This window comes from Ursus americanus, chromosome 23 (assembly GCF_024610735.1).
Source record: "Ursus americanus isolate L20-20 chromosome 23, mUrsAme1.1.p, whole genome shotgun sequence".
NCBI classification, from domain to species: Eukaryota; Metazoa; Chordata; class Mammalia; order Carnivora; family Ursidae; genus Ursus; species Ursus americanus.
The window spans coordinates 18,944,200-18,956,680 of NC_142149.1; the positions used below are offsets into that span (position 1 = coordinate 18,944,200).

General features: G+C 51.1%; 1 protein-coding gene across 1 annotated transcript; it reads left to right on the plus strand.

Moving 5' to 3' along the window:
• Positions 1-365: 365 nt before the first annotated feature.
• Positions 366-9,944, plus strand: AARSD1 (alanyl-tRNA synthetase domain containing 1). The gene is made up of 12 exons (XM_045781585.2): positions 366-518; positions 652-783; positions 2,944-3,103; positions 4,463-4,520; positions 4,930-5,086; positions 5,182-5,298; positions 5,521-5,651; positions 6,042-6,108; positions 6,289-6,380; positions 6,858-6,912; positions 7,935-8,029; positions 9,716-9,944. Exons 1-12 carry the CDS (start codon positions 480-482, stop codon positions 9,849-9,851), a joined length of 1,239 nt encoding a protein of 412 aa, XP_045637541.2. The 5' UTR covers positions 366-479; the 3' UTR covers positions 9,852-9,944.
• The last annotated feature ends 2,537 nt before the right edge of the window (positions 9,945-12,481 follow it).

Genomic DNA, 12,481 nt, shown 5'->3' on the forward strand with positions numbered 1-12,481 from the left:
GTGCAAAATACACACCAGCTTTCGAATATTTTGTGCGGAAAAAAAATCTCACTTATTTTTACAGTCGTTATCACACAATGACATAACGTTCTGGATCTGTTGATTTCAATACAACAGTAGCAGATGGGGCTAGCCCTAATTTCTAATTGGGCAGCGCGGCCGTCTATCCAAATCAGTACCACCCAACCGAGACTGCGCGGGGCTAAATTGAGTGCCTTGACAAGTTCATGCCGCACGCAGTTTTGTTTTATTTTCTCTTCTGGCCCTTTCCAAAGTCTTTACACAGTTGCTAGGCACCTCGGAATGTCTGCAAATCGCAAATCGCATTTGCAGTAAATTTGTCCAAGCCACACCCCATCCTCTGCCCTCTTGCTTCTGCGCGGAGACGCGCCCGCGGTGAAGATTGTCCCGCGCGGCTCTCCGTCGGCCAGCGGGCGTTCCTGTGTGCGCGGGTCCCCGCGTCCCGGGAGACGGCGGCGATGGCGTTCCGGTGTCAGCGGGACAGCTACGCCCGCGAGGTGCGGCCGGCTGGGCGAGGGCGGATGGGGCGGTGCGGGAGCGGGACGCCGCGCGGAGGGGGTGCCGAGGGAGACTCCGTCCCAGTGGCCTGAGGGCTGGGGTCGGGCTTATTCTCTGTCCCTCTCTGTGCAGTTCACCACCACCGTGGTCTCCTGCAGCCCCGCCGAGCTGCAGACCGAAGGAAGCAATGGCAAGAAGGAAGTGCTCAGCGGCTTCCATGTGGTGCTGGAAGACACGCTGCTTTTCCCCGAGGGCGGGGGACAGGTACCAGGCCCGCGCCTCACCCCGATCCCCTTCCAGGAAGCCCTTCATTCCTTCCTGCTCAGGTGGAAAATGCCCTCGTGCTCCTCTGCCCCGGCCGTGATGAGTGCAGATGGCAGTTAGTTCAATCCGGGTTATTTGTTTACCCAACAGATATTTATCGGGCCATAGCATATGCTGGGTACTTATTCCAGGGGCTAAGGATAAGGGGTGAAGAAGGCAGCATCTTTACTTACGTAGGGTACTTATCCGAGAAGACAGACAAAATGGTGAACAGATAAAATAGAATGCCCGGTATGGTAAACACTATAAAGAAAATTAAAGCTTGAGGGAAAGACAGTGGTGGGATGTTCTCCTAGGTAGGGAGCACGTTATTTCGGTAGAGACCGAAGTGAAGTGAGGGGGTAAGCCATTGCAATTACCTAATGGTGCTGGTGGGGATGGGGAATATTCCAGGCAAGGAGAACAGCAAGTGCGAAGGAATTAGGCGTTAGCTTAGGGTGTTTGCCAGGGCCTGGAAAAGATTTCCTTGAAGGAGCACAGCAGAAGACAGATTTATTGGTGCTGTGTTGGGTAGGAGCACGGTCCAGTGTGAACACGGGAAAGGAGGGTAATAGCAGCAAAAAGGTGAGCATTATGGGAGAGGCTCTTCTAGCAGGGATAATAGCACAAAGAAAGGCAGGGAAGCCAAAGGAATCTGTCATGTCTAGTTAACTGCAAATAGTCCGATGTAGTTGGAGCCTGTGGTGTGTGTTGATGGCAGGCTGGAGATGATGACCTTGGAAAGGTAAATTGGGGCCAGTTCAGAGGAACTTGAAGGATGTGTTAAGGTGTGTGGACTTCATTCAAGAAGCTGTGGTGAGGGGCGCCTGGGTGGCACAGTCTGTTAAGCGTCGACTCTTGGTTTTGGCTCAGGTCGTTATCTCAGGGTGGTGGGATCGAGCCCCGAGTGGGGCTCTGTGCTCAGCACAGAGTCTGCTTGAGATCTCTCTCCCTCTGCCCCTCCTACTCCTGCTCGCTCTCTCTCTCAAAAAAATAAATCTTAAAAAAAGAAGCAGCTCTGGTGAGCCGTGGAGGTACTTAGGCAAAGAAGTGACATAAAAGAACATGTTTAGTAAACTTAGAAAGTTCCGATTTCATATCCATGTCATCATTATTACAGGGATTTTCTGCTGAAGGAAGACCTGTGACCTCAGGCAACTATAGGACTCACTTCATATATCGTTTCTTTCAGGAAGTCTTCCCTGATTCCCTGAGACTATCAGGTCTCTTTCGTCTGAGCTCCTCGAGAGCAGTGTACTTTTTTACATTGTGGCGTGTTGTAGTTCATATTGCAATGACCTGTGTGTGTGTCGTGTTCTTTTCCGGACTCTTAATTTCCGTGGGGGGTCTTGTCTGGTTTACATTGTATTCTTGGTCGCAGTGTCTTGTAAGCAGTTGGCACTAGATATTTTTTAATTATTTTATTTTATTTAATTAATTTATTTTTTAAGGATTTTATTTATGTTATTTGACAGAGAGAGAGAGGGGGAGAGAGCACGCACGCGCCAGCAAGGAGAGCAGCAGGCAGAGGGAGAGGGAGAAGCAGGCTTCCCTAGGAGTAGGGAGCCCAATGTGGGGCTTGGTCTCAGGACCCTGGGATTATGACCCGAGCTGAAGGCAGCTGCTTAACCAACTGAGCCACCCAGGCGCCCCTAGATATCTTTTTTAAGTGAATGAATGTTTTTGTTTTTTTAAAGTAATCTCTATACCCCACGTGGGGCTCAAATTCATGACCCCAAGATCAAGAGTCACATGCTCCACCGACTGAGCCAGCCAGGCATTCCTAAAATGAGTGAATGTTTTTGAATCTAATGCCAGTAGTAGTGCGGAGGATGGAGTGGAAGGAGGGAGCGAGGAAGATTCAAACCATTTTAGAAACTTTTGAAAAATAAGAATCTAAATTAAGGCAGTGATAGTGACGATTAAGGTTTTTCGGGTTTTACTAAAATCTTCGTTGCTGTAGTTACAATTTTTGTTTCAATTCTGTTATTTTGTTCTGAAGAACAATATATATGGGTGTCTGGGTGTGTTTCTCACACACTTTCCCTAGCGGGTCTTTGTATCTAGGAGTTAAGGTGAGCTCTGCCTCCCTCCACTGATTAGCTTTACTTCTTTCCCCAGCCTGATGACCATGGTACAATCAATGACATCTCTGTGCTGCGGGTGACCCGCCGGGGGGCCCAAGCTGATCATTTCACACAGACACCCCTGGCCCCTGGGACCGAGGTCCAGGTCCGGGTGGACTGGGAGCGGAGGTTTGACCACATGCAGCAGCATTCGGGTAGGTGGGGTGGCGTGGGGGCCCTGCAGGAGGGGCGGTTGCCATGCATGGGGAATGCCGTGATGATTGAGATGTGGTTTGGGTTGTCTAGGAGGTAACCTTGTGTAAAGGACGGACTTTCAGAATGAGCTCCAATTCAGGCTAGATATGATAAGTGGTATAAAAACAACATGAACAGGGGCGCCTGGGTGGCTTAGTTGGTTAAGCGACTGCCTTCAGCTCAGGTCGTGATCTCAAGGTCCTGGGATCGAGCCCCCGTATCGGGCTCCCTGCTTAGCAGGGAGTGTGCTTCTCCCTCTCCCGCTCTCCCTGCTTTTTCTCTCTTTGTGTCAAATAAATAAATAAAAATCTTAAAAAAAAGAACAACCAATGTAAACAAAGTAAAAGTATTAGAATAACTGCTGGGTTTGAGTATTACCAACTTCCCACTTGTTACCCGGATATCTCCTGGGCTTCTTGAATTCAGCATGTCCAAAATGGACTTAAAAAGGCATCTCTTCCCCCAGACTTGATCTTCCATTAGCATCCACCTGGTTGCTTGAATCCTGAAAGTCAGTGCAGACACCTGTTTGGGGATAGCCAGCCACAGAGTCCTGTCAGTTTATCTTCTAAAGCTAGCTCTTCACTTCCTTCCACTGTCAATGCAGTCATCCTGCACCTCTGAAATAGGTCATTTGTAAAATGGCATCATGAGCTTCTTGTAGAGTTCTCATGAGGATTTTCTTTTCTTTTCTTTTCTTTTCTTTTCTTTTCTTTTCTTTTCCTTTCTTTTCTTTTCTTTCTTTTTTTTAAAGATTTTTATTTATTTATTTGTCAGAGACTGACAAGCAGGGGGAGCTGCAGGCAGAGGGAGAAGCGGGCTCCCCTCTGAGCAGGGAGCCCGATGCGGGGCTCGATCCTAGGACCCTGGGATCATGACCTGAGCAAAGGCAGATGCTTAACCGACTGAGCCACCCAGGCGCCCCCTCATGAGGGTTTTACTTACTTACTTACTTATTTATGTATGTATGTATGTATGTATGTATGTATTATTTTAGAGAGCAGGCATGAGTGTGCGGGGTGGGAAGGGGCAGAGGGAGAGAAAGAATCTTAAGCAGACTCCATGCACAGTGGAGCCTAGCGTGGGGCTCGATCCCATGACCCCGGGATCATGACCTGAGCGGAAATCAAGAGTCAGATGCTTAACTGACTGAACCAGGCAGGCGCCCCCTCATGAGGATTTTCAATAAAATATCTGTCAAGAGTATGAAACCAGTGCCCGTCAGGTTTTCAACAGGGAGAGTGTCTGCGATGATAGCGTGGGAATCTGAGGCTGGCTGTGCTGCTCACAATTCCCTGTGTCTTGTTCTCTCTGCTCAGGGCAGCATCTCATCACAGCAGTTGCTGACCATCTGTTTGGGTTGAAGACCACATCATGGTGAGCAGGGGGCATAAGACTAACCGTAGGTCGCAGGTCCCCAACTACCCCAACGGGTAAGCGAGTGGCAGGGAGAAAAGAAAGGGTAGTGTTCAAAATCTGCCGTGTTCTCCTGTTCCCGTTCGGATAGGGTGGTGGGTGACCTTGTGTGTCTCAGGGGACACATGAGGATGGGAGAAGGAAAAAGCATGGAGTTTGGAGCCCAGAGACCCAGGGGGTGAATTCTGGCTACGTGATCTTGCTCACGTTCCTTCTGAGCCCTCACCTGTGAAAAGGAAATGACAGTCTCTACCCTGCAGGATTCTCATGAGCATTAAGTAAGATACTTTATACGAACCTTCTCTGTAAAGCTTCTTACGTCACCGTGGTCATCGTCAGCATCCAGTGACCACTCTGCTTCTTCTGGCAGGGAGTTAGGGCGAGTCCGGAGTGTGATCGAACTGGACAGCCCCTCCATGACTGTAGAGCAGGTGGCCGCCATCGAGCAGAGCGTCAATGAAAAAATCAGGGCCCGGCTGCCTGTGAACGTGCGAGAGCTGAGCCTGGATGACCCGGAGGTGGAGCAGGTGAGGGAGAGCCAGTCGGGTAGCGTCCAAGGAATGGTGCTCCGAGAGCCCCTCCTCAGCAGTCAGATGGCTCTTCTCCCTCTGTCGCCTTCCAGGTGAGGGGCCGGGGTTTGCCGGACGATCACGCGGGGCCCGTTCGAGTCGTTACCATCGAGAGCGTTGATGCCAACATGTGCTGTGGGACCCATGTGAGCAATCTCAGTGACCTTCAGGTAGGCGAGGAAGGGCTCCCGAGCGGCTAGGGGGGAGAGCGTTGGGGAAGCGGGGGTCATGACCAGCTGGGAGTGATTGAGGGGGACAGTGGAGGCGGCCTCGGTGAAGTCACCCCTCTCTTGCTTCCCAGCTGGGGGGCAGGTCTAGGGAGCTCCTACCCTCAGGTCTTGCCACCACTGTAGTTCGTGTGTGTGTATGTGTTCCCCCCTTGCCGCATGTAGGTCATTAAAATTCTGGGCGTTGAGAAGGGGAAAAAGAACAAGACCAACCTGGCATTTCTGGCTGGGAACCGGGTGCTGAAGTGGATGGAGAGGAGCCATGGAACTGAAAAAGCACTGACCGCGCTGCTGAAGTACGCCCCCTGCCCCCTCCCTCTCCCCCCCCCCCGCCCCCTGCCCCCTTCCCCTCCCCCTGTCTCCAGCTCCCCCCCCCCCCCCCCCCCGTGTCTGAGGTCCTGGGTGCCCCAAGCTCAGCTCTCCTATCGGTCTACCGGTCGGGGAGACTGTAATCTCTAATCTCGGTGGGGTGAGAGGCAATCATAAATGATCAAGCGCTTTGGACAATACGTCAGACCCACGCGAAATGGCTCTTTCTTTTATATCTTCTTCCTCAGTTGCTTAGGAATGTCCCCGGGTCCCCATCTGGAGGGAATGCACTGTCCAGAAGGGCCTCATGGATTTACACCCCGCACCACAAGCCGTTTGGGAAGCTGGGCGGGTGACCACACGCCTTTCCCTTGCAGGTGTGGAGCGGAGGAGCACGTGGAAGCCGTGAAGAAGCTACAGAACTCTGCCAAGCTCTTGCAGAAGGTGACTTACTCCGCAGAGGACGGAGAGGGCAGCCCTGGAGTAGGCTCCCCAGACCCGACCCCTCCGCCCAGCCGGCTGTGTAGTTCGTCAGAGCGGGGAGGGAGGGGAGAGAGAAGTGGCGGGAGGATGGCGACTCGCGTGTTACTCCTCCTGTCCGCTGAGTGATGGCATCCGTTTCAGAACAACCTGAATCTGCTCAGAGACCTGGCCGTGCACGTGGCCCACAGCCTCCCCAACAGCCCGGACTGGGGAGGTGTGGTCACATTACATAGGTGAGAGACAAGGTGTGGGAGCGTTAGGCTTGGGGTTCAGCCTGTCCCCTGTGTGCAGTGCGTCGTGGGAGGCGGGTTGCTCACTGGTTCCTCCAGGCCGAGCAGACCCTAGGAGATGTGTTACCTTCCAGTACACCTTTATGCGCCAGACTTCCTGGGTTCGATAAGAGCATCTTCCCAGCAGCACTGTGACTGTAACTGTCATCACCAGCTTCCCTCACCCCCTTCACCACCTACCAGATCTGTCCTTACCTGGGTGATCTTGTTCGAGAGAGGCTCACACGAATGCAAAGCAGGCTGTAAACTGCTGGGAAGGCCTCGTTGCTGGCGCTCAGCCGTGCCGTCTGTCTTTGCTAAGGGAGTCTGGGACTCCACACAGACAGCAGCAAGGCCAGCCTTGTGAGGAGGAGGGCGGCTCCCTGCCGTTTCCCAGCTCCCTCTCCAAGCTGGGTCTCACATCTGTGTCCTCTGTTGTAGGAAGGAGGGTGATTCTGAGTTCATGAATATCATTGCCAATGAGATCGGGTCCGAGGTAAGAGGAGCGTGAGATTCTCTGTCCGCCCTGAGTGGAGACCTAAGTGAGGGGCATCAGTTTAGCTGAGGTCCCTTCACATGAACACATGAGGAGCAGGAAATAGAAGTTCATTCAGTACTGTTTGGTTGGTTGGTTGGTGTTTTTAGCACTAGCTACAAGCCAAGCTCTGTTTCAGGTGCTGAGTTAGAGCTCTGATATTGACCTTTCTGGGGATGTGAGAGTTACCAGCTTCTGAGTTCCCCTTATCAGAGCTGGAACTCATCCAAGCCACGCAGATTTACGTGTGCCAGAGGCCTGGTTTAGAAGTGATGGGGCTGGCTAGGCCCTTTGAGGGCCATCCTTCCATTTTCCTTTGCCTCTGGCTTCAAGTGCCCCTGCCCATCCTGACAGTCTGCAGCTTCGTGATTTCCCAGTCTCTCTTTTGCATTTACTCCAAAAAATACTTTTTGGGGTCCCTGCTCCAGGCCAAGCAGTGTGTATGTCTCCTTTCCTAATTCTGTATAGAGCGTACTGATTCTCAAGGAACTCACAGCGGAGTCTGGGAGACAAACGTGTATGTCGACATTTCTAATTGAGGGGAGGAACAGGTCACCTGGAAGAGTGGGGAGGCCCCCGGGCAGGGGGCTGGAGGACTGCTTAGTGGTCATCAGACAAAGGAGCAAAGGCCACCGGGCAGAGGGAAACGGAGCTTTAGGCAGCGGCAGGTGCAGGGTGCGTGGGGGAAGGCGGCAGCCAGGCTACAAAGGCGGGTGGGAGTCAGATCACAAAAGGCATTTAGCACCTGGCCTTTTTTCCCCCTCTGCCTCCTTGATGTTTAATCTCAGTTCCCGTAGTCATTCTCAAAAAGTTTCTGGGCCCTGGCGGGCTGGGGTGTGGGGCTGCGTTGTCACTCATCAGGAACATCACTCATGGTTTAGGGGCAAGAAGTCTAATCTTGAGACTGAGGAGAGGGCAGGGTTTAGGGGGATTGACCCCACTTTCTTAAGTATCAGGGCTTATCTCCTTCTCTTACCTCCTAGGAGACCCTCCTGTTCTTAACTGTGGGCGATGAGAAAGGTGCCGGGCTCTTCTTACTGGCAGGGCCGGCTGAGGCCGTGGAGACCCTGGGCCCCAGGTAATCTTCTGTGGACTGCCTGCACTGACTTGTGACTCTAGCCCTTGACCGGGGAAAAGGGCCGCCACCTCTGTGATCTCATTTTGGGTCACATCACAGGCATGTGAGGTGGGCCAAGCGGGAATGAGTACCACCACCATCATTCCTAATTTTGCAAATAAGGGACAGCACGTGTCCTGTGCCTGAGATCTCGCAAGTACGGTGGCAGAACTAAGACTCAGACCTGGGTCTTTTGTGCTCCGCATCTCCTGTGCTTTCTGTTTTTTTCTTTTAGAAACCGAGGTACGTAAGTGCTGCGTGAACTCAGGTGCCGGCTCGTCCCTAGGCGGGTGCAGCAGGTGCTTCGGGCATCTGAAAAAAAATTAGGATTTTAAGACTAAGCATAAAAATAGGCATAGATATCATTGTTATGGAAAAATTAGAACTTTGTTGAATTTCTTTACCCTCATGTTATCGTTGATGTTTTCTTACCTTAAATTAGGTACGGAGGTTGTTTAGGGTTTTCAGAGTCCACTTGGCTCTGATGAATATATGTTCAAAGGAAAACATAGGGGGCCTGGGTGGCTCAGTCGTTAAGCGTCTGCCTTCGGCTCAGGTCATGATCCCAGAGTCCTGGGATCAAGCCCCACATCAGGCTCCTCTGCTGGGAGCCTGCTTCTTCCTCTCCCACTTCCCCTGCTTGTGTTCCCTCTCTCGCTGGCTGTCTCTCTCTCTCTGTCAAATAAATAAATAAAATCTTAAAGAAAAAAAAAAGAAAACATAAGAATTTGTTTATTTTTAAAAATATTTTATTTTATTTGAGAGAGAAGGAGCAGACGAGCAAGGGGAGGAGCAGAGGGAGGAGGAGGACAGTCCCTCCTGAGCAGGGAGCCCGACGCTGGGCTCGATCCCAGGACCCTGGGATCATGACCTGAGCCAAAGGCAGATGCTTAACCAACTGGGATCATGACCTGAGCCGAAGGCAGATGCTTAACCGACGGAGCCCCCCAGGAGCCCCAGGGAAACAGGAATGGAAAGCACAGCTCCCTGACAGGCAGCCAGCTGTGGCCTATAGAATGGTTTGGTCTGTGTAGTATTTTAAATTTTCAAAATCATTGTTACATTTTAAAATTGGATTTGTACATAAAAATACAGAGTTCTAGCTTTTCTCAAGAAAGGAAAAGAAGGTCCGCTCTGGCGACACTGGGCCTGCATTCCCACATGGCAGTAGCTGCAAGGAAAGGGCTGGTGGCGCCCTCTTCAGACAGGCCAGGCTCATCGCGCTGCCGCCGTCCCCGCTTCTCACCCGCAGCTTGCTGCACTGCTGCTTCCCACAGGCATTTGTGTCCACAGCCCCTTACCTCTCGTGGACACTCACCCCGCTCCCTGGAGGTTTCCATAATTTATCTAGCCCCCCCATTTCTAGATACTTCCATTGTGTCCAGTTATTCACGCTTTTTTTTTTTTTTTAATGCCTGGAACAACACATACTAGTTCATTTTTTGTTCCCCTAGTTACTGACTCTTACACTAAACATGTACTCTGTATCTGTGCACATGTGCCGGTATTTTGAAGAAGGATTTCTAGAAGCCGACTACTCTTCCTTTCCCTCCCCTCAGCCCTGGGGGAAAGAGTCAGGGCTGCCTTTGGTTTTTCTGTGGCTTTTCCCTCGGAGACGTCCTCCCTGACTGTGTCTCTGCTCCCCAGGGTGGCTGAGGTTCTGGAGGGCAAAGGAGCTGGGAAGAAAGGCCGCTTCCAGGGCAAGGCCACCAGGATGAGCCGGCGGGCAGAGGTGCGGGCGCTCCTGCAGGACTACATCAGCACTCAGAGTGCCGAGGAGTGAGGACGCGGTCTGGGGCTCCGGCAGTGGAGAATGGGCCTCCCGTGACCACAGAAAGAGTCTCTTGGACAATAAAATAGTTTGACTTGAAATGGTCGTGGTGGCACATGCATATGACTGATTTGTACAGTATTCTCCGGGGTGTGTATGCGATGAGTATCTGTTGGGGAATAAACAGCTTTCTCATTTGGCCCCTGTTAGAGTAACCTGCACCAGGGAGCTTTACGGTGACAAGTGTCCTAACTTCTCTAAAGCAGTTGCCACCTTTCTGCCTGTGGAAACGTAACTGTCTAAGGGCAGGGCGAGCCAGTCTGGAGGCTCAGCCGAGGGCTTCGATTCATTCAGAGCTCCTTGTTTTCTTGTCCTTATTTTCCTAGTCCTGTATTTTAGAACTAAAAAGCATCAGTGACTTTGCAAATAGGTCAAGAGGCCATACAAAGAGCGGAGAAGGAGCCTCCACGTCTGTTACCGAGGCAGAGAAGGGCTGGAGAAAGGCGCTGTGGAAGACTGAGCCAAAGAGAGCTGGCGTCAGACCAGCGAGCCTTTCAGAATCATTGTTAGAGCTCCAGAGGGACCTGTAGTGATCAAAGGAAGACAAAATAGTTCTAAATTCGTGTGCATCTAATAACAGCCTCAAAACACATGAAGCAGAAATTGACAGCTGAAAGAAGAAACAAATTCACACTCGATGGAAGATTTAAACCGATCCTTCAGTATCTGATGGTATAAGAGGAAGCGTGACCTCGAGGTTAAGAACATAGATAAGAGGGGCGCCTGGGTGGTGCAGTTGTTAAATGTCTGCCTTTGGCTCAGGGCGTGATCCCGGCGTTCTGGGATCAAGCCCCACATCTGGCTCCCCTGCTGGGAGCCTGCTTCTTCCTCTCCCACTCCCCCTGCTTGTGTTCCCTCTCACTGGCTGTCTCTCTCTCTGTTAAATAAATAAATAAAATCTTAAAAGAAAAAAAACATAGATAAGAACATAGACGTTGCAGTTTCATAGACCTGAGTGGAAATCCTGGCTTTGTGCACCCATGGGTGGTAAAACTAGAAAAAAAAAAAAAAAGCAAGGAAATGATTCATTTTAAAAGGGTAGTGTTTTCCTCTAGGGGGAGGGAGTGAAGCAGGATGGAGAAGGGACCCAAGACAGGAGTGGGAGGGGGGGTTCTGGGGTGCTGGGAGTGTTCTGTGTTCTTGAACCAGGCGGAAGTTACATCGTTGTTGGCTTTATAGTTACTCATTACAGTCTGTTTTATTCCATGATGTTCTATTTCACCATTGAAGAATACAAGTGAAAAAAAAAATCCTGGGTTCTGTCACTTGTTTGCCTTGGGAAAGTGTTTTTGTTTTTTCAACCTTCAGTTTGGTCCCCAGCAAAGTGGCGGTAATGGCAGCACTTAAATTCTCTGCGGTCTGGTGACACACAAGCGATATATTCAACTCTAAGTGGGGGGACCACTTTGTGTGTTCCCTGAGATGACCTAAGAACACTTCATCTTTGCCTAAATGTTCTGTTCCGCTTTACCTGCAGATTGAGTGCTGACTGTAAATACACTGGGCCCCTGGGTCGGTACAGCTCTGGCGGGGAATCCTTTTCCCTCGTGTCAAGACCCCCTGAGGAGAGCTGACAGGGTCCACTGCAGCTGAGATGGCTCCCTGGTAAGATCAAAAGTCACGAGGCAGTCTCCTTGTCAGGGACAGGAGTCCAGTCTGAGGACCTCAGCAGGGGCCAGGAGGAGGATTAGAGCCCGGCTGCCCGGAGCGGGGGGCAGAAGGACCGAGAATTTGAGTTTCTGAGGCAACATTTAGGCATTAATGCTGCATCAGTAGGCTGCCTGGGGTATGGAAAGTGTCATCAAGAGTTTTGGTTTTTTTTTTTAAGATTTTAAGTACTCTCTACACCCAACGTGGGGCTTGAACTCACAACCCTGAGATCAAGAGCTGCACGGCTCTCCTGACTGAGCCAGCCAGGGGCCCCAAGAGATTTTTAAAATGTAAAGTCTTCCTCCAACCCTGCCCTTGACTCACCCAGTTTCCTCACCAGAGACAACCACTGTTACCAACCTCTTTTTTTTTTTTTTTAAGATTTTTTTTTTATTTATTAATTTGACACAGAGAAACAGCCAGCGAGAGAGAGAGAAGCAGGGGGAGTGGGAGAGGAAGAAGCAGGCTCCCAGCAGAGGAGCCTGATGTGGGGCTCGATCCCAGAACGCGGATCACGCCCCGAGCCAAAGGCAGACGCCCAACGACTGCGCCACCCAGGCGCCCCCACTGTTACCAACCTCTTACGTATCCTCTGGCAGTATTTTGTCACTGAGGTGCCTAAATCTTCCCTCTTGAAACAAATGGCAGCACGCTCTTCCGCAACTTGCATTTCTCAGCTAAATGAGTGCTGTGTTTTAGGATCAAACCGTAGTATAAAAGTCATGCAGGACAAAATAGATCCACTGGTGGGAGATGGGGAAGTAACATTTACCTCACAGAAGATTCCTTACTTATGGAAGGACTCAGGCAGGATTCCCTTTGACAGAGACCCGTTTGAATTCATTTTCGTGTGTGTGTGCGTGTGATCTCCCCTTGTCCTCTGTTCCTGCTTCATCAGGGTGTAATGAACGAGCAGTGGACTGGAGGCCACC